Consider the following 23,368-nt stretch of genomic DNA (forward strand, 5'->3'; position numbering starts at 1 on the left):
GCACATTTAAGAAACGATGCAAGCAACACCTTTAATCACGATATAACTGACGACGGCATCCGAAGAATTAGTATGAAGACATTTTGGAGTATTTCTAGTTATTTGTAAGCTTGTCGAAATTTACTTGCAGCACATTTTCTTTGTCGTGTTTCCAATCTCTTATTCTCCATCTTCTTTTGTTCCTATCAGTTTCTCAAGATTCGGACATAAGTCGTTTGCGTTTTTACTGCTTCAAATCTCTAATTCTGCAAGGCTTGTCATTATTACTTGTAAAACCTTCATTCTTTATCTTAATATCCGTTATTCTTCATCATTTTTGCATCATCTTTACATTATATTTGTTTTTTTTCATTCGTTTTTATTGTTTCACCTTATCTACGCACCACTAGATTTAGCAAATTTTGTCCTTCGTTATTCTACTCCATTTTCTACAGTTTCTGTATGCTCTTATCATTCAAATTAAACATTAGATCCCTTATGAAAAATTATAGTCTTACTGCTTTTATATTTCTTCAACTCCCGTTGATTTTTTTCTTTTTTCTTACTTTGTTTCATTATTTCATTTTTTTATTATTATCTTTTTTATTCACGTTATTATTTGTCGTAAAGCGTTATCTTTCTTTGTCTCCTTTTCTCGTTTTCTATATTTATTATTTTCTTATTTCATCCACATCGTTGTGATGCTTTTTTCTTCTAATTTTTGTATTATTACTTCACAAATATTTCACTTTTTTGGTTATTATTGTTTTTTTTTTATATACAAATGACATAATTGTGTTTTCGCTATCTGTCATTGTATTTGTTTTTCTTACATCGTTATTACTTTTTTCTTATTCGTATTTAGTTTTATCTTTCTTTTAAGTTCTATTTATAATTTTCTAAATATCATTGTGAAAATTTCATCTATTTTACTTGTGTAGAGTTCTGTCTTTTGTAATTTAGTTCGTATTTGGCTTGATTATTCACCCGATTCATTTATTTGCCTAGTCTATTCATGCTGTCTTCCGTTTCATATAACTTCTATTTTCTTTCTTCTTTTCGCATTTTTAAATATATTTTTCAAGTATTATTTTTATTTATTTATTTCATATTTTATACATTACGTTTGTTCCATCCGTTCTTATTCTACATCTTGCTTAATCATTATCATTATTATCCAGCTTCCCGGACGTGTATGTCTTCAGCAAACCATATCTTTAATGAGCAGTTCCTTATAGAGCCCTTTGGCGTATACAGTATATGGAAGCATAATCTTGCAGAAAACCATAGACCATGGGCAAAGATAAAAGAAACAAAGGAGGTGGAAGAGTGAGATACAGGGATGAAGTGTAATTTAGGAAACTCAATGGTTATTGGTTTACTTGTGTAGAATGTTAGCAGTGTTTATGTGTAAATGAGATTCCATAAATACATACACACATACATATACATATATATATATATATATATATATCTATATATATATATATATATATGTATGTATAAGACACTGATAGAATTAAGATGAGAAATCCTGATAGATATTACTTGAAGTAATATTTTCAAGGTGATCCTAGCCAAAAAGTAAAAGCACAATATATAAGAATAGAACCATATATAAGTTCCGTGGTTAAATTTTAAATTCTGAAAAGACAACATATAGAGGCATATATTCGATTTAAGAATTTATTGTTTGACAAAAGGAGTATATATATTCCTTTTGTCAAACAATAAAGTCTTAAATCGAATATATGTATCTATATGTTGTTTTTTTTTAGAATTTAAAATTTAACCCCGAAACTTATATATATATGCATATATGCATATGTATGTATGCATATACGCATGGATATATATATATATATATATATATATATATATATATAGTAAGTTATAAAATGGTATCTGGCAATTCAGCTACACAGAATATTTCGCCTTTTATCAACGCTAGCATTCGTCAGGCTTATAATAGCAAGGCGCATCCTAGCATGGATAAACAGCGGAATATCTTGTGTAGCTTAATTGGCATACAATTTTATAACTTATTACCTAGCTCTACCAATATATAGAACTGTTGAGGTAAAAAAAGTTTACGCATAAAATTATACTTTCGTATATTAATTTAAATGATAAAATTAATTAGTCATATATATATATATATATATATATATATATATATATATATATATATATATATGTACGTGTGTATGTGTGTGTGGGTGTGTATATATAATCATTTGTCTATAAAATAGACTTTGTCTATCTTATTTGTATATGCGAAGCTGAACAACCATGATAATATAAAAATTGTGATATATATATACATATATACACACACGCATATATATATATATATATATATATATATATATATATATATATATATATATATATATTATCCGTAAATTATAGATACTTTTGTAGGAAATCTTCAGTGAGGGAGTGAATGCGTAATAAAAGCAAACAATGCAGCTAAGAAATTTAAGTCAATATCATTTTTAATATATTTCAACACAAAAATTCCATTAATTTTAAAGGACTCAACTGAGATCGGACGAAGTATTTTATTTTTATTTTTAAAGCACATAAACCCCCGCAAACACACAAATACACACACACGCACGCACACACACACACACACACACATATATATATATATATATATGCATGCACACATATATATATACATATATATACACACATATATATAAATTTAACTATACAGCAACCCACGCATATATATATATATATATATATATATATATATATATATATATATATATATATATATATTTATATATATAATATGTGATTAATCTGGTGTTTGATCAACCCTGCTGGGGAGCCATTATTTTAGATATTGCATTGGTTTTATATCTCCGAAACATTTTTACGGTAGACAATTGATGACATCTAAAATAACATTAAGACTATTGCTAATCCAAGAAACTATATAATGCAGCGATTGCAGATAATTAAATGACGTACTGAGTTAAAAGATTTTAATAAATGATAAAAACATATACATGGTTAATAAGTATTTTATATAGTTTTAAAGGTTAAAAATATCAAGACTATATATAAACTTGGGATTACAACATGGCACAAGTATCAGCCAGTTTACTTACATCCTGTAAGTTATGAGAGTAAATGTGGTTGTAACTAATCGACAGTCACCGGAATGAATGCGTATCTGTGAGCATATCCCTCTTTGCTTTTCTTTGAAAGCACATTGCAAATATCAAGGCGACCTAATTGCTTTACTAAATTGGAAATTTGAACAAATATGAGTCACTAAAAGACATTATGAGAAATATGTTTTCTGCTATTAAGAATTATTACTTTCGTAATTATTTTCAATTCGTTAACCCCCCCTCCTTCAACACTAGAACAGTATATTGATGTCTCCCCTTCCAATTTAAAAAAAATAATAATACAGGATAAATAGATGAGAAAATCGTTAAAATTAATCCGATATTTCTCTTGATTTCCGCTGTTTCCTTTCAAAATTAAAACGTCTCGACATTTGAATCTGTAAATGACACTCTCTAAATTTATTATAAACAGGGGGGGTTATGTTTTGTCTGCCTGTATGTTTACTTATCTCTCTGCTAAAATATCAGTTACATCACAACATACATTTTCAAATTGTTCATTGTCAGTTTCGACCTGAACAGTCCCAGTAAACTAGTAGGACACTACATAAATATTCGTAAGATCAGCGTCAACAAAATAATTCAATTACCATTATTTAATTAATAGTAAATACATTTGATATAATAAATTCCATGATATATGTCTTACCATTTGCTTAATTAAAACCAATACAACTACTCACACTAACAATTTTATATCTTACTATTTGATATCTTGGATGTAGTTCCCGACGTTGTCCGGTATTTAACGTGACGTTTAATTCCTTAACAAAGGTGGAATAAAATGAGACATTGTCATGTTTTTTTCTCATTATGTTTTTTCTTAGGACTTCAATTTTTGTAAGTAAAAAAAATACTCGAGCTGACATCGAAACTGAAACCTAAAAGCAGTGAGTCAAGTACGATAACCACTAGACAAGTGTGACACATTTATTACAAGATGTTATCAAACTACTTATTCTTAACGTAAGTGATCTCCTATGTGAACTACTCAATCATGCGCATCCGTTACACAGGAAATAGATGAAAATCCGATAACTCCAACGTACCAACTTTTCAATTTTGCAAGGTTAGCGCACTTTTTCCTTGATAAAACGGATTCAATTTATTGTACATATCAAAATTCCTATATATTAATCTTCAAGTCTCTAGATCAGAAATTCTTTGAGTATATAGGTTGAAAAATGTGCTCACACACGTTCTCACTGTGATAGATGTGTGGTGAAGTACAAACTCCTCATGGCTCAGCGTCGGTTTATTATATTTGATGCTGGTTTGCTAAATAATTAGGACTATATATTGAGGATCAAGTATAAGTGGTGTAATGCTAATAAGTGTATGTCACTTTTTAAACGCCACTTTTGCTATAGTAAAGAGTTTCGTTTAGTCGCCTTACATTATAATTGACCACTTTTTACTTCCGTATAATATACGTGTATCCTTGTATACTTTTATACATAAAAACACATAATAAGATTGCAACTATACATAATTTAAAATGTTTATGGCATTAAAAACATTGGTTTGATTCGGGACTCCATAATATATGCACGAATATAAGGCTTAGCGTTTGGTTTCAATCTAATGCTTGCTGTTTTTACTAGCAGTACTTGTATCGCTTTAGAAAATTTGAATCCATCGCGTAACTCATGACTCATACTCAAAAGGTAGTTTTCAAAAAATGAACTATTTAAAAAAAGGTTTTGTATAAAAAGTGTTATAGTAAAATAAAAATACACAATTCTAAAGAATCACAAAAGATTAAAAAATGAAGGAAATGTCTTTCTGTCCCTCTAAACTTTTATTTCCTCAATACAAGTAAACCTTCGTTTTGATTCAATATTTTATTTAAACTTGTTTTTATATTTTGCATTACATTAAACTTGTAACCATTAACTTGGCATTCGAATGACATTCGCCTTATCTTTTATTCTCGTTTTTCCCCATCAAACATTTTCTTTTCGTGTTTCTTTTTAGTTTTCTTTTTTAATCCATTATCTTATTGTATTTTTTTTTCTAAATTTGACATTGATTCCCTTCAGGGAATATCTTCAGATGATATGACACACACTTGTCTGATATATTGCTGTTTGTCTTATCGAAGTTATCTCCCTTGGTTTTATACATTTTCAAAAGTTTTATTTTATGTATTTAAATGCACACTTCTTTTGTCTTATTTACTTAAATTCAGTCTTACTAGTACTTTTATCGGATTCCATTTCAATTTTGGTTACAGATAAAATGAATCGTCATGATTACATTGATCACTTGTTGCTTGCCAAATTAAAAAGCAAATAATATTTCAACATACAACGTAGTAAATGTGTTTATATATATTTTTATATTTTTATGCCAATTAAATGTTGGCATACATTTAGTAAAAACAAAAGAAGATATTAAGCTATTTTATTCTGTTAATTTACTTAAATGAAATTGAAAACAATATGAACGTTTTTGGAGGGAGAATTTATGTCGCCTTTAACTGCGGCATAAAATATATATATATATATATATATATATATATATATATATATATATATATATATATATATATATATAACTAGCAGACGGGCCGCCGTGGCCAAGTCATAAAATAAGCATCAATATTTTATTTTAATTCATACAGAAATTGAGACATATGTATGCTAGTTTTTGTTAAGAGTTCACTGCTCATAATTAAAAAAAAGCAATTCTGAAACTGAGATGGAAACCAAAGGACAACGGGTCAAGTACGATAACCATTAGGCCAGTTTGGCATGTTGAAAAAAAGCGTTTTTTAACCTATTTGTTCTTAATATAATGAATCTGTCACATGAACGATCAGCTCATGCGCATTCGTGAAACAGTTGAAAAATACGTACCAATTTATTAATTTTGACCTCCTAGCAGCCATTTTGTCCGGATAGTAAATGAATTAAAATTATTCTTTTGTTCTAAATCTATCTATATATCTATAAAAACAGAGATGTGTGTGCCACAGACGATTTCTGATTGGTTAATCCAATAATCACATCTCCTAAAAAAGTATAGTTCTTACGCTCTTAACTTTACCATAAAATATTTTGGTCTTATTTATTGTCCATCTTGGAAGGGTTTAATTTTTTTCTAACTTGCGATTTACAACTTAAAAAAATACGAAACTAACTTACAATCTAACAATCGAACCTCCGACACCACGGCCGCCATTATGAAACTAAACTAAAAAAAAAAAATACGCGCGTTCACTCGTTTTTTTGTGCATTTTTTTTTTGGGGGGGGGCTAATTTAGCATAATAGTGTCCATTTAATAGTATTATCTTGAAAAAATAAAAAAATAAGGAAAATTACCAAAAAAACAAACAAGAACAACAAAAGTGTGCCGTATTTTTAAAAGTTTTAATGCGTTATTTTTATTTGCTTTTTTTATTTCATCGGTGAAGAAAATGGCCAAACAGAAATTTTGAAGGCCAAATTTCGCGAATTTGGCCTTTTTTTAAAAGCAGTTTGGCCTTCAAAATTTCTGTTTGGCCATTTTCTTCACCGATGAAATAAAAAAAGCAAATAAAAACAACGCAATAAAACTTTTAAAAATACGGCACACTTTTGTTGTTCTTGTTTGTTTTTTTTGGTTATTTTCCTTATTTTTTTTATTTTTACAAGAAAATACTATTAAATGGACACTATTATGCCAAATTAGCCCCCCCCCCAAAAAAAAAATGCACAAAAATTCGAGATTTATGGTTTTGACGAGATAATTTAGCGAATTGTCCGGACTATTGCGAGATAACCATCCATTAGTTTTTCCTGAAATTTTGCCACAAATTGTATTTCATTACATAGATGTGCATAGTAACAACATTTTTTTGCCGAAAATTCCCGTTGCGTCTCCAGATTTCATCGGTGAAGAAAAAGGCCAAACAGAAATTTTGAAGGCCAAACTGCTTTAAAAAAGGGCCAAATTCGCGATTTGGGAAAATCGATGTGATAGGTTTTCGACAGAAATTTGGCGATTAAGTGGTCAATATTCAACGATTTGACCTTTGAGAACTCTACCAAACTCCTCCTACAATTCTGGGTCTAAACAGTAAACACTTGATATTTTAGATATAGATTCCTTGGACATGGATCTAACTTATTAACTTTACTTGATCCCTAAACAATAAATGTTAAGAGGTCATAATAGGGGTCAAAGTTTTAAAAAATTGACCGTTTTTTTTTTTCTCAGCATTAACCTCAAAACACCTGGGCAACGCCGGGCACCGATTGCTAGTACTCTATAAAAAAAAAGTTGTAGAGCACATAGTTGGAGAAGAGTTCTCATACATACGAACTTTTTTTTTATTTTGACATACGAACTTTTCACTTTTATTTAAATGTTTTCACACTATGTTATTGCCACTAGCATTCCTTACAATTTATTTTAAAATGTAACAGGTTGGTTTAACCTGGCAAAATAAAAAGAGTTTTCAATAATCCCTGAACGGACATCATTTTCATATAATTTTTTTCTCTAATAATTTAAGTGTATGTACGGCTATAGTAAAATATTATTTTGTTTTAAATTAAAATATTAATGCTGCACCTCGGATGTTGATAGGATAATAAATATGACGATTTTTAATATATAAAGTTTACTCCCTTTTTGAGTAGATTACTGCCAATTGTTTAGATGAAGTGACGTCTCACAGTTCGTCCGAAAAACAAACTGGTATTTTGGCCAAGATCAAAGTGTAGTATCTGTTCCGGCAGATACTGCAGCTATGACTAGCTATGACTAGCAAAGACCAGATGTGGGGGCAACCCCACATGCCTGACCTTTAACCAGCTCCCATTTCCCACCTCTCGGGAGCTGGTCCCCTTTTCCCTTTCGCCTCCCTTCACTCCTCACATTAAAAATTGGCCTTGTGCCTAATTTGCTCGGTGGGGGAGCAAATAAATACCATCTGTTCCGGCAGATACTGCAAGCTATGACTAGCTATGACTAGCAATGACCAGATGTGGGGGCAACCTCACATGCCTGACCTTTAACCAGCTCCCATTTCCCACCTCTCGGGAGCTGGTCCCCTTTTTCCCTTCCCCCTCCCTTCACTCCTCACATTAAAAATTGGCCTTGTGCCTAATTTGCTCGGTGGGGGGGGCAAATAAATACCATCTGTTCTTCAGATGCTGCATTTCCATTTCTTGTTCTCTTTCGGTGGAAGAGCAAACCTTCACGACTGAGACAATTTTTTATTTATTTTTGTACCTTTTCACTAGGTTAAAAAACGACCCTGGTGTCTAACTCTGTCCCGTGGGGAGGCATTGTAAATAGGTACTATTAAAACCTTAGTTTATCATAATTATGTAGATTGAGTGAGGTATCACATATAATCAAGTAAACAATATGACATTGATTTTTATCAAGCAAATTCAGCGTAAATGAGTTAATTTTATTTTTATAATAAGCAAACATCATTATGCAGTGATCATCATACCTGTTTATTTTTATCAAAGCCTTCCCAGTGTCGAACGGTATAATTATTGGACCGGTATCCTTTCTATATTGCCCATGCCAGATTAATATTCTCGTTTAAAACTGCTTTGTGACAAACCAGGTTACTTACGAAGCTGTTTTAATCATGAAACATATTTACTTATCAGTTTCTCACGATGGGCAAACAATGGCAGTCGCCTCTTTCAACCGATAAACCAATATAGACTCCTAACTTTATTTCAAAAGGTCAAAAATGAATTGACTTTTGACTTCATATTGTGTTTCTTAAGTCCAGACATGCAAACGTAGAGTTGGCCGTACTGAGAAAGTAGTGGTATCCTCACATGCATCTCAGAGTAGGAGTCAACTTTTATGAAACCGTCATGTCTCCTTCGATGATGTTCGATCTAATTGTTTTATTGGTTTATTTTCCATGAAATAATAATTCTTCTTTACATATACCCGCCACTCTCCTTTGAGTGTGATATGCTGTTAAATTCGAACGTTGATTAATGTTTTTTTTTTCTTCTGTATTTTATTATAAGGTGTTGGAAATGGTGTTGAGTGGTTCACAAAAAATGAGACACGACCTAACCACTATCGAATACTTCTGGTCAAGGATGATAACGTGTTAATAGCAGCAAGGTAAGGAACATCGGTTTCAGTTTTCATGTGTGCGTTTTGTAATCATATATTTGTTTAATCATCAAATTCACTCGTAATATAATAATTATATACACATGTAGTAATTTAAACTTCATAAAATTACGTAGTTACAGTTTGTTAATATTTATTTAACCACCATGTATCATATTGCATTATGTCGCCATTATATATATATATATATATATATATATATATATATATTAAGTTATAAAATATATATGGCGATTTAGCTACACTGAATATTCCGCATAAGCCTGAAGAGTTCTAGAGTGGATGAAACGCGAAATATTTAGTGTAGCTTAATCGCCATATATAATTTATAACTTACTAACTAGCTCTACTTACGTATTGAGCACTTTTGAAGTACATACTTAAAGTTTACGCATAAATTTATACTTTCGTATATTAATTTTATGTGAGTAAATGAAGTAGGTATATATATATAATTATATATATATATGTATATATATATATATATATATATATATATATATATATCCCACTGTACGAAAAGGATGATTTCTTTTGTTTTTTTTCTGTTTTTATAGTCTTATTTCAATAACACTTCTGAAAGGAATTATTAGAATACACATATCCTTTCTGTCTATTTAGTGTTTTTGAAAGTTTTTCCTGAGACTTCTCTACCTGAAATTTTATTTACCTCATCGGATTTACCTATCTTGGATTTGCATATGGATATTACCAAATAAGAATTTCAACCTATGGATCTCCGTTGACGTCATCTACTTATTTGCTTTTCTGAAACTTTTGTTTCTATAGCTACTCCAATTTGCTATGCGATTTCAATTTTCAAAAATGATATACTTCTCTTAAGTGTAAAGATATTATTAGTATAGCAAAGCTTAGAATATGCGTATGATGGCATTAGATATCAGAGCACCTTATGATAGTCATAAAAGGTAAAAACTGATTATGCCATACTGTGATTGTGTTGAGCTTTTATATTTGGTCGAGATTACTATGGAAATATTAATATTTATATTAGATTTATGTTTACGATTGCTTTTATCTGCTTAACTTTTCATTCCTATTTGCTGAATTGATATGCATATGCATATATATATATATATATTATATATATATAATTATGAATGATATATATATATATGTATATATATATATATATATTTGTTTCATTTTATTTTAGTAGTTTTTCAATTCACCTACTTCGTATAATTACGAATACAACTTAGCCCTTGATTGTTGATGTGTCCGGTCACCGTAGGGAAAATGTAGCGTTCACATGCCTCTCCGCATACGGTAAATGATGCGGATGATGGATTGGCATTCCATAATCTGTACCTGCTACATCCTTATCGCCCGTATATTAATGCGCTCGGGGGTACAAACCTCAACGGGGTTTTAACAGACAAGTCACAACTGCAGTGTTCACGCGATTTTGAAATTTGATTCAGGAACTCTTCTCACTAACAACGGACAACTCATTGAAAAACATAACATTTCTACTGATCTGGAAAACCATTGCGAAACTATCGATTCAGCTTATTAAAGACGTTTAATCACTTAAAACACGATCTTTCTGTGTGATATTAAAGATTCACATTAATCAAATAAGATACGTGACACCGATCTCAGGTTTTCCCCAACAACAATGCAGCCAAAGAGGTAATCTACTGTTTACTTGATAGCATAGTCATTATGACGTATGCTACTGACAAAATCATGTTCATAGCAGACTTCAAATATAGAAGTAGGAACAGAGTACGTAACGTGACTTCAAGCAATTTGGAATGGTGGAAAAGGAAAACTGAATTCAAACGGGGACATCCTTCATATGAAGTGCTCAGAACACGACCTGTCAATCAGAAACACGTTCTTTAACATTCTATCCAAGTCGCACAGCTTTTTGAAACATCCAAAATGTAAGCAGCTTATTCTCTTTAACTTCATCGTTAGTAGGACAATTCATCTGAAGACTTCTGCAGCACGAGAACTATTAAAAAGGCATTAAGTTGTACTGCGTATATCTTTTAAGTAACATAAAAACGAAACCTCCTTCTATGAGGAAAAATGGTAAGTCATATGGTATGAATGCGGGTGTTCACCAGGGGTCTAGTCATTGATAATTGAACTCCGTGATAAAAATTTCTAAGATGGGTATATTTCTTCATGGCCCCACACCTTATATTAGGCATGAGCAGAAAAGAAATGAAAACATATACAAGGCATTTGTGGAAACCCTCGAGTAAAACGTTTATAGTGCAATGTGGACATAAATGGATGGCAACCTGATAGATTACCTGAAAGTGAAATTTCTCGGCTACACGTTCACAGGGAATATGATTTGAAACAGTTACACCGATGCATTACGCAGCTGCTGCGAAAAAGGAGGGCTCTTCCTACCGTGCTAGAAATTACTTTGTCTGTAATTATCCTGCACATCTACAATGCCACCATTCTCCCTGTATCGAGTATTGTTGTGGCTTATAGGTTAGTGCATCTGCTACTAGTGTCTCATTTCTGAACAAGGTTCAAAAGAGAGTTGCCAACCTAATAGATCCCGAACTGTCAGATAGGTTTCAGCCTCTGTACCATCGGCGAAATGTCGCATCCCTCCGCCTGTTTCACAAGTATTTTAATGCTAGATGCTTCGAGTAACTACCAGCCCTTGTACCTCCTCGACATAAATACCCCGAAAAATCGGACAAGAAAAATACTATCTTTACACAGTTGAGATCCAGCGATGCCAAAACGCCTTCTACTCTAATACTTGCTACCCCACACCGCCTTGATTCTGTAATACATTTCCGGCTTCAGGAAGAGGTCATAATATAATGTAAACCTATATCATGCTGCTCAACTCCATACAGATTATCCCTACAAGTATGTCTCCGAAAGTAGCTGGTTTCATCAAACTGGCACTGTGCGTCATTTGAGTTGAAAAGGCAAAAGAAAAAAAAACAGTTCCAGGAAAATGAACGTAAAGGAATTGAGACATTAAAGTAAGAACTATAGGCTTATATCCGTAATCAGTGAAATGTTCCTTCCAGGATCAAATGATATTAACGTATACATATACGTATATACACAGAGTTTATAATCTCAAATATAATTAAGAAACTGAAATGCAAGTACAAGTGTATTTTCCGATTAATAAACATATCTTATTTTTTTGCAGAAATTATTTTTACAACATCAGTATGATATCCTTGCAAGAGAATATGGTAAGTACGAAATCAATTATATACACACTGTATTGCATGAACATTCACATAACTTGATTAATATGTGCTATTATATATGTCTCTCTATTTACACACACACGTATATATATGTACATGAATATAAATATATGTATATGTTGCTATACATATTTCCCCCCCCCACAATGTTGACAAGGAAAGGATAGTGTAAAATAAAGTACATATTTAAAATACAGCTTTTGGCAAAACAAATTATGTAAAATGTCTTCACGCGATAATAGGGTTTCAGTAGGCTCCGATGCTGTTTATACTATTCGTATAGAGTTTTATTTATTTGGATGAGCGTGTATTAAATTATTTGGAGATAATTGCAAATTATCTCATATGCTTTGTTTTTATCATATTTCTTCTTTGTCATCTCTCGATACCTTCGTTGTTAATGGTACTTAAAAATGCCAAAGGGCGGAAAAAGAACAAAATATACTGCACTTTTATCTGTACTTCGTATGTTAATGCTTATAAACTGAGAATTATATAAATTTAAAATCGAAGGTATTTTTAAATAGTGTATAATATAACGTGATTGAATTCTCTACTTTTGCTGTTCACTATAGCAATATTATATTATACATATTTCTATATGACTTTGAGAGTCTTAACAGATAATCGCCGTTAATTAAGTTTAATATTTCACCCCTATTTCGCAAGGGACTGATCAGTGTCGATATTGTAAGCGGCTTTTACTGCATTATAACAAGCACGCTTACAAAAATCATCTTTTGCGTAAAGTCCAATGAATATACAACGACTATGATTATTGTCAAAATAAAATGTTTTAACATCAATATTACGATAATTTTTTGTCATTATCTTCAAGCTTTAAACGGCGTCCTTTCAACAAGCTCTATTTGCCGAATTTCGTAGTCCTGTCGTTAAAAGAGAGCATTACATCATCGAATTCTTATGATATACATTGGTTCAACGTGGGTACAAGATTCCGAACCTCCATGAAAATCACACGAAGACATCGAGAAGCAAGAGATCCGGACACATATTCTGATATCCATTTAAAGTTTTCTTAGTGAAATCCTTTTTCTATTCTTTCTTTTATAGGAAAGTCAACTTGACGCATTCAACTGTATTGCCCCATTCATTTCCCTGCCCCTTGTTTTGATTTTCTATCTTTACAGTCGGAATATTTTCAATGTAGTTTTTCTTTTCACAACAGTTCAGTATTAGAACACATAGTGTATTTTCTTACTAAAGTCAAAAGGTGTTTAATCAAGAACTACTTGTATGTTTCCCGTGGTTTGTGACGCCAACATTTCATTCTACCGGGTTGTAAACCACACAAGCAAGGCGAAACCTCAATATCAATGATGATAATGAAGTCAATAATTTACAAACAAATTTCAAGTCCTCATTCCAGAAAGAGAGAGGGAGAAAGATAGAGAGAAAGAGGGGGGAAATAGAGAGAGAGGGGGGCGAACTAAACATTTGACAACGCTGACATTTATAAAAAATGCGATTTGCCTTTGTTTGATCTCAAATATTTTATTTCAATTTCTACTTTTATAAGCAGAAACCGGCGTTTTGATATTTATCTTTTTCTTTTTCTATCCTTGCAGTTATAATCGGTTTTTAAAAACAGTTCAAAATGTGGAGTTTTATATATATGTATAAGTACACATACAAACAGTCATATATATATATATATATATATAATTATATATGTTTATATATGTGTGTGTGTATATATATGTATATGCGTGTATATTGTGTAATATTGTGTTTTAATACGAGAGTAATGATTAAAGTGTTTACATATTCTGTTCTGAGGATATATCAGAACGTACACTCCAGAAAGATTAACTCGTACATCATGATGAAGTCCTAATTAAAACCATTTCATTTTTACCGAGTAAGATTTATTGTAATTAATGAAAGACTCGATACATTCCGTCGTCGTCCATGCAAGACCGTCACCAAAATTTGGCAATTATTTTGTTGTTAAAACTCGGTTCACTAGATTAGAGCTCATTAATTCTTGTGTGCAGAAAGTGGATTCATTCTCTGTAAACACAATCCCTTATTTATTACAGGATTCGGGAACTGAACATTACCTTTTCTTTTACAATTCATGAGATTTCGGTGCACTATCTTAAACAAACTAGAGTGTTGCCATTTAATATTTCACAGGAAACTTTTTATAAAGCGTTAGTCATTAAACATTTCATGATACGAACTATAAAACATGCACATGAAAATGGAGATCGAACTAAACATTATTGAGACGACAACGCTGACATTTATAAAACTTAGTGACATGCCAGTTCTTTTCATTTTTGCTTTTATTACCATATACTGGCGTTTTTATTAAGCAAATACATTCGGATTGAGTACCAGATGAGTTTGTTTTCCATATTTTGGATTGTGATTTTTTTATGTTATTTTGGATATTATTGTTTTAATTTTATTTTCCAGCATTCACGATGGGATGCGTCGCGGATAGCAGTCACTGAGTGTCTTATGAAAGACAAATCTGAAGTAAGTTAAAGCGTTGCCACGTTCACGCGCACGGATATATATCTCTACTATTATATAAAAAGAATTGTCTCCGTGTGTGTGTGTGCGTCGTGTGTGTGTGTGTGTGTGTGTGTGTGTGTGTGTGTGTGTGTGTGTGCGTGTACGTGAGTTCGTTTACTATGAATTCGCAGAAAGCTGATTAGGTATATTTTAATTTCAAACGAAAGTACGTAATGTGTTTGTGATTGTTTTTATGGAGAATTTGCATGCGACTGCGTATAAGTTTTGAAAAATCCGATAAAGACGTAAGAAGGATTTGTATAAAGTTAACTCTTTTGAACAACATAACATCATGGGTGCATTTGCTTATTTTTATCACCGCACAAATAGAAAGTGGCAGCATCTAGAATCAAATGTTGATTCCTATATAATACAGCGGCCCGGTCAAAATGGATATTTAGTTTAGAGCTTAATTGGACCATAATACTTAAAGTTGGGATTTAAACTTTAAGTGTAGCAATTATTTACATAAAACTTTATAAAATCAAGAACAGATTTTCTTCAGTGTAATGTAGACTACTATGCATTGTCGACCAAATCACCGCGGGGAGACCCGGTAGACGGCACAGGTGATTCATTTCTACCAGAATAAACAATTAATCGATAAATCGACAATTTCGCGGATTTCAATGAACTATCGATCGGTGGAATATTTGCCGGACAGTTTTAATTTTCTTTCTCTTATATATATATATATATATATATATATATATATATATATATATATATATATATATATATATATATTTAGGTGAATGCATGTATGTCTGTGTTTGCGTGTGTATGTATGTTCAGTTGAACGGCACAACTAAAAGAAAAGTTGATATGAATGAAGAAATGTGCTTCAAGTAGATGTCATTATTATAATAGAATCCACAATATTTATTTTCATATTTTTTCTTGGTCCGTTTTACTTGAAACTTCTTATTTCTGTTATTTCTGTCTGATTTGTTCAAGTCATCTTATTTTATTAATTTCACTTTGTTTATGCCTGACAATTGATGCCTGATGCGATTCCTCGGGATGGCTGTCAAGCGATGTTCATTTCTCGGAAACCATTAAACTGACAGTTCCTTCATCGCCACATCTGTTTACACCAACTACGCTCACACACACATACACAAACATATCCACAAGCACATAAGCACACCCTCCGTCCGATATTCCAATGATCTTAGCCTTTTTAACACTTATTTTGTGTTTTGGCTACCTCACTCATTCTTTATAACAACATCATCCAAGGACATCAGAATTTTAACTGGAGCTTCCCTTTTGTTTAGATTACACGTCTAATGTACTTTTACAATGAACCTTGTCGCACTTTTTATCATATATAAACTTACCTTGTCTTTTCTCTAAAGAAATTATCAGTGTGCTACAATTTGTGATTTGAACACCCTCGGTGGGGTTCTCTAAAATCTTCTAAGATATGATTATCCATAGAATTAATATAAATGTTGTCTGATTGAAAATATGTCATTTGGATGTTACTGAAATAGCTCATACAAAACGGATACGTGAACATGCACACTTAGCTGAATGAACTCATTATAAGTATACATTTATTTAATCCTAATTTCTATTACGTTTCTATCATCTGTTGTGTTTTTTTTTATTTGAATTGATGTATTTTTACTATGTTTTTCTTTTAACAGGAAGTTTGTCAGAATTATATCCGGGTGATTGCCCTCAATGATTCTGACCTCTTAGTATGTGGCACAAATGCTTTCAAGCCAATATGTCGATCATATGAGATTAAGGTCAGTACTCCTGTGTGTTTTTTTCCTTCTTAATCTTTGAATTACACCCTATTTACAAGAATATTAATTATTAAGTAAAGAGCAACAGTATCAATAACGAGCTAAGAACGTATCGAAACCAATTATGTAAAATTTCACGTGCCGGGTAACCTTGAGTTTTTCTTGGGACATTTTTATATTTTTTAAATGATTTAACTGTTTATATCATCAGATATCCCGTTATGCGCATTAATCTACAAAGTAAACCAATGTCGTAGGCACCGCAAGTCTAACGCAATGGTACTTATTTAAATAAGTCTCTAAAATGATTAACTTACTAAAATACCTTACAAGTTGAAAATAACTAATCAAATTTAACAGCAATTGAACAATTTCAAGCAAAACAGAAGAAAAATATAGAAAAGCCCTTTGGTAACTAGAATATATACGTCCTTTGTAGAAAATGTGCATTAATATGAGAAAAAGTTATATATAATAGCGACATCGCTTTCAAAAACATATATGAATTATTATATAACACAAGCATATATAATACTTAGAGGTAAGGGCTGCAAATTGATAAACGTCACATACTTATAACACTAATCTGCCACATTCGCTCCGGAAGGATATTTTGTGAACTTAATTCTAATATAATCAAATATATAACACGCAGAAAACAAATATATAATACTAAAAATCAATTACTTTGTTCATGAGAAAACAACAGAGGCATTAAATTACTTATTAGGTGTACATGCTTGGGGGGGGGCGGATATATCAATCCTATTGCGAAGTTTAAACAGAAAGAGAATTGTAACCTTAATATATCATATTATAATAAAGGAGAAAAACGCCTAATGTTAATTATGTATTGATGATACCTTTAACAATACTCCTATGCGTCCCTTGTTTCAATATCTTATACATTATAACGTTATGCGTCAGTTACTAAATTGGGTTGCTGCGAGAGAAATCCAAAATGTTGTATCTTTTCTTCGTATATCTCGATATTGTTTCCCGTTGGCCTGGAACTCTCCTTTCAACATGAGTCGATAAATGCCTATCTAGGAAATATGGTTTGAGATCGAATAACATTTGTCTAAGAATTGCAAAAACACCTGAATTTAAAGGATGTATGCATTGTCTTTTGAGTTGAGATTAAACGGAGCCGCTGATACATTATGATTACCGTAAAAGTATTTTTTATGCAGATGCATACAGCAGGTTGCGTAATTAGGAAACAACTATCAAATATGGGCACAAATTAACACCTATAATAATAAACGTATATATATATATATATATATATATATATATATATATATATATATAGTAATTTATAAAATATATATGGCGATTAAGCTACACTGAATATTCGGCGTTTCATCCACTATAGGATTCGTAAGATTTATGCGCGAATTCTGTGGTTGTTTCTCGGTTTTATATATGTTGAGGATTTTAGTTAGCCAATCAGCTCTCTAGTATCCACCGCGCCCCTTGCTATCAGCCAATGGGCATGCATTTTATCGAGCAAATGATCTGTTTTAGAACTAGGTTAGTGGTTTAAGGCAGACGATTTTCCTCCTTTCTTTTTTATATATATATAAATATACATATGTGTACACACATACAAGTACATATTCAGTTTAGCCACCAGTATGGATATATCTTTGTACATATATATATATATATATATATATATATATATATACATATATATGTATATATATTTATGTATGTATATATATATATATATATATATATATATATATATATATATATATATATATATATAAATCTTCATTGATCTACATATTAATGTTTGTTTTATATTTTGATACATATTAGTATTCTGGCAAGGCCAAGGGAAGACAACCGAAGCAGCAAAACTATTTTCATGCAGTACACTTAATATATAAATGCAGGCAAATTTGGACATATTTTATTGGTTTGAACATATACATTCGTTTTGGCCAACTGACATAAAATGTTATACATAGAATAATTTTATAATCTTCCAAAAACCTGCAAATTCTTGCGTAATTTTGTCCGATAGAACGAACGGTATGGGCATTTCAGTATCTAGTTTACCCACCAGTATAGATATATCTTTGTACATATATATATACTACCGTTTTGAAAATAGTCTAAGTTCCAAATCACAGTGACTATTTATCAGACTTTAACAAATGAAAACTCGTTGGGAAGGTGAGGGTCTGATCTGTAAAGTTGTCTATGTAACATTTGCCCTTAAGTTGGCAGATTAAAGGGGACCAGCTATCAGCCAGAGTCTTTTTTTGCCACTTTTGTCACATTCATAACATGTTTCAATTATATTCATTTGTCTTTTTGGTTTTGCATATGAATTTAAAAAATATCATGTATTTCCCCATATCCTCTGGCCTTAATCAGGAGGGGAGATTAAAACTTATGGCTACTATTTCAAATGATTTGAAATGACAGCAAGTCGAAACTTGATTCCAAATATTTCTCAAATATTGTATCTTCCTACTTTGATTTTCATAAATTTCAATGCATAAGGATTATTAAATACTGGCGAGAAAATCGTACCGTATTTCCAAAAACTGTAACACCTGATAAATATTTGGAAGCAAGTCTCATGTGCTGAGATTTCAGATTATTTGAAACTTTTGCAGCAAGTTTGAAAAGCCACTTAAATCAACACCGGATGTTTTGGGTATATATATATATATATATATATGTGTGTGTGTGTGTGTGTGTGTGTGTGTGTGTGTGTGTGTGTGTGTGTGTGTCTAATAATTTCGAATTGGCGAGATAAAAATTATCCTTGCTAATGTTCAGTCAATATATCTAAATAGTCGTTTTTTTCCGATTCCTAGATTTGAGAACTACATAATAACACACTTAGTGTGTCAGCAACCCATCTTTATTGTTTGGGTGTAGAGTTATCTTTCAGATAGGATGGAGTGAACATCAATTGTATAACATATGTATCTTTGCAATATGTGCACATCTTACGAACAAGAAGTAATACACTCGCATGCCATTATCTTTAGTTTCACATTGTAGTAAATCCTGAACCTGACCGACATATGTTTATATTTGTGTGGGTTCGTTTCTGTGTACCAATTACGCAGATAAACAGACTATGACAAAACAGATCTCCTTAAGTGATGAAAGAATAGTTTGCCGAGCGGTGATGTTGGTGAGTTATGTGTTAGTGATGAAATGTCAATGCGAACAATAAGACAGCGTGTACAGCAAAATTCGCACATATCAGATTTGTCCTAAGTAGGGGGCACGACCCTCTCTGAGTGATGATTCCTGGTGGAGATCGTTTACAAATGCCAGAAAACTTGTGAATGCATGTTTTCTATTGAAAATCTATATTCCAATGGATGTCATAATGTATTCGACTTTTACATCATATACATATGCCAGCATGTTATAGTTATGCAATTTCCCATATGAGTAGTTTTTGTTTGAGAAAATCTTTTTAGATATATATATTCGAATTAGAGTTAAGCGCAATTACTTCTGTGAAAATAAAATATTAAGTACATTTTTCTACAAGGTAGTCACAACTTATCCAGTGCCGGAATCCACTCGGGGATAAGGGTTATTGCATGTACAGTAGTTAGTATTGGCGATTTGATAAAGTGTCATACTTAAGGGGGTAGTTCATCAGGAATTTGTTTATTTTGGTCTTTAAGACATGCAAGTTGTAGTCAAGTGGGAAACAGACAAAAGGAACAGAGTTCCACAGAAGAAAGAAGCTTTGTTCATGGAATCTACGTTTTGGTTTTGGCACAGATAAAGAGTGGGGAAAATATTTCAGCTAGATGGGTGTTATCGTGAAATATTGACATGGGGCGACCAGAGATTAGAGCTCAGATGAGCACTTGCCTTTGAAGTAACGATAAGACAAAGATAGGCTCGCATCGTCTCTCCTGTGGGAGAGAGATTGCAGGGAGGAGAAAACGGCACCCTCACTAAGCCACATATAGAAAAAAAAATTATTAACGGACAAGTTTTCTTTTACAATAAAGTAACCACATAACATTGCAAGGTTCGAAATGAAAAGAAGTCTTCATGGAATTTTCGTTGGGATTTAGGCAGAGATGGAGAGGAGGAGGATACTGTTATTAGTCGTTTTAACTTGACGATTGCTTTTCTGAGGGTTCGAAATAGATTACCTTTTAGACGAGCATTTTTATAAAAATAACGAACGAGCAAAGACAAACTCACAATTTCTCTTTAGTGTGAAAAACACTGAATGGAAGAAAATAGGACATCAGATACTAGGTTTAGAAATTGACAAGACAGGGTAGGGCGGTCTGTGCAGCTTGCGTCCAATAGTATTTCATTTTAGGATCTTGGTTTTATGCAGGTAGGAGATTGCCTCATCAGTGTATAATTTTTGGAGCGGTAAAATGATGCCACAATTTTTTTTCCGATGAGCAACAAATTTGTATGCAAATGTTCCATCACAGTGGCCCTTTTAGGTCATTTAATATTTATTATATTTTAATTGCTGCAATTAATTTCCTTCTTCAAATTCATTATATAACGTGATTATACCCATCAATCAGGTATTAACACTAATGTTAGATTACCCAGTCTATTTACTTAGCAACGTCTATCTATAGTAACTTTTACAAAAACGTTTCTCTAAATGTGAAATATATTTTACCCTTATCCCTGAGTGGCTTACGGGCCTTGATAAGTGGTGATCACTGTGTAAAAAAAAATATATATATTCTGTAGTTAAGGTGGCTATTCAATATCGTTTTACGAAAATATTCTTCATATACTAGGTCGGCGCAAACGTTTAAACTGATGTGAAATTTTCATCTCGTAAATGAGAATGTTTTCGAATGTATTTATTAATAACAATAACTAACTAAAGATAAGTCATGGTGATATATAAATTAACAAACATAGGATAAAATATAAAAAATATTACAACCCCTGACTATCTTTATTGTCTTTTGTTAAATTTGAAAGAACGTTTCTTTAAAACTTGTATAAATAATCTATTAAATTCTTTCTTTTTCTTACAGCGAGATAGCTATGTTCGTCGAATATCCCAAAATGGTGTAGGCTCTTGCCCGTTTGATCCAAACCACAACAGCACTGCCTTACTTGTGGGTAAGTATGAATCAACTATGGTTTCTACATTAAGATTTCTTTAATGATAAGAATGTTTACTTATGTATGAAGAATGTTTACTTCTGTACAGAAAGATAGTCTTAGATATCGTATCTCAATAAAGTGCTTAAGTAACAAAAATTATTAGATAGAGAAATAGTCAACCACCTCAGCAGGAACAACCTTCTTCGTGACACACAATATGGTTTCCGCTCTGCAAGATCTACCGCAGATGTGCTGACGGTTATATCCCACAGGATTAGGAAATCTCTGGAAAAAGGCTTCCTTTCTAGGGCAATTGCTCTTGCCATATCAAAGGTCTTCGATGGTATAAGTATGGCATAAGGGTCTACTTCACAAGATTTCCAGCTACGGTATAACTGGAAATGTTTTCTCAATCATTAAATCATTTCTCTCCGATAGGCTCATAAGAGTAGTGGTTGATGGGCAAAAATCGGAGACCTGCAATATAAATGCTGGAATCCCTCAGGGGTCAATCATATGCCCAACTCTCTTCCTGATCTACATCAATGACCTTCCTAAACACATGCTTAAATCATTCGTTGATATCTATGCTGATGAACGACCATCTACGGCAACACATCAAAGACTGTAAACGACAAAGTTCTCTCTGATTCTCTCTCCTCTGATCTCGAGCACGTGGTTCAGTGGGGGAAGATGTGGCTGGTTACCTTTAATGCATCCAAAACCAAACTCCTATCCTTACATCATCAACGCTCTGATCCCCATCTGGCATCAATTGTGATGGGTGGCTCTCGTCTGAGCGAGGCCCCGTGTTTTGACAAGCTTCTGGGTTTGACCTTTACTCCTGATCTGAAATGGAACACGTACATCAAGTCTGTTGCCAATGTCGCTGGAAATATGGCGCTCCAGAAGATATCTCACTACTGATGCAATTCTCTATCTATATAAAAGCCAAGTACGTCCAAGGATGGAATACTGCTGCCATATCTCGGCAGGAGCTGCTAAAAACAGCCTATCCTGCCTTGACAGAGTACAAAATAGACTTTGTGGCTTAGTGGGGGAGTCCCTGTTCTCTACCCTGCAACCTCTCTACCACAGAAGAGACGTTGCGAGCCTAAGATTCTTAATTGAATAAAAGATTGCTAGACGGAATCTCTTATCATGTTTTCATTACAATTTCATCAGACACTGTTTTATGTTTCTGTTAATGCCTCGATCGGGAAAGGTTCAACAAAAGCGTGAGTGTTGATCCGTACTATTTTTGCTGCTTATAAGACTTCAATGACTGTTCTTTATTTCTGCTGAACGTCTCTGAAAGGGGTTGCTTTCATAGAGGATTAATCTGGTAATATCTGCAACAGACAGATGAACTTGTCAGACCATGAATGCATACCACATAATTATAAATGCAAACTGCAACCACCTTTTTCTATGAGGGATGAAAAACAGGATGCATTACTTTTGCAAAGCCGCTCGTATGCCCAC

The 23,368-nt window shown here is 32.4% G+C and overlaps 1 protein-coding gene across 6 annotated transcripts in view; it reads left to right on the forward strand.

Annotated features, from left to right (window-relative positions):
* The window catches only part of LOC145303403 (semaphorin-1A-like), a 538,996-nt gene that overhangs the window by 431,511 nt on the left and 84,117 nt on the right, over window positions 1-23,368 (forward strand). For all 6 annotated transcript variants that reach the window (XM_080144722.1, XM_080144719.1, XM_080144721.1 and 3 more), the window contains 5 exons: window positions 9,132-9,231; window positions 12,413-12,458; window positions 14,922-14,984; window positions 16,679-16,783; window positions 21,811-21,898. In XM_080144722.1, the coding sequence (XP_080000848.1) occupies window positions 9,132-9,231; window positions 12,413-12,458; window positions 14,922-14,984; window positions 16,679-16,783; window positions 21,811-21,898 (402 nt within the window). The remainder of the gene's footprint in view (window positions 1-9,131; window positions 9,232-12,412; window positions 12,459-14,921; window positions 14,985-16,678; window positions 16,784-21,810; window positions 21,899-23,368) is intronic.

This window comes from Euprymna scolopes, chromosome 19, assembly GCF_053919585.1.
Source record: "Euprymna scolopes isolate OS-2025 chromosome 19, ASM5391958v1, whole genome shotgun sequence".
NCBI lineage: Eukaryota > Metazoa > Mollusca > Cephalopoda > Sepiida > Sepiolidae > Euprymna > Euprymna scolopes.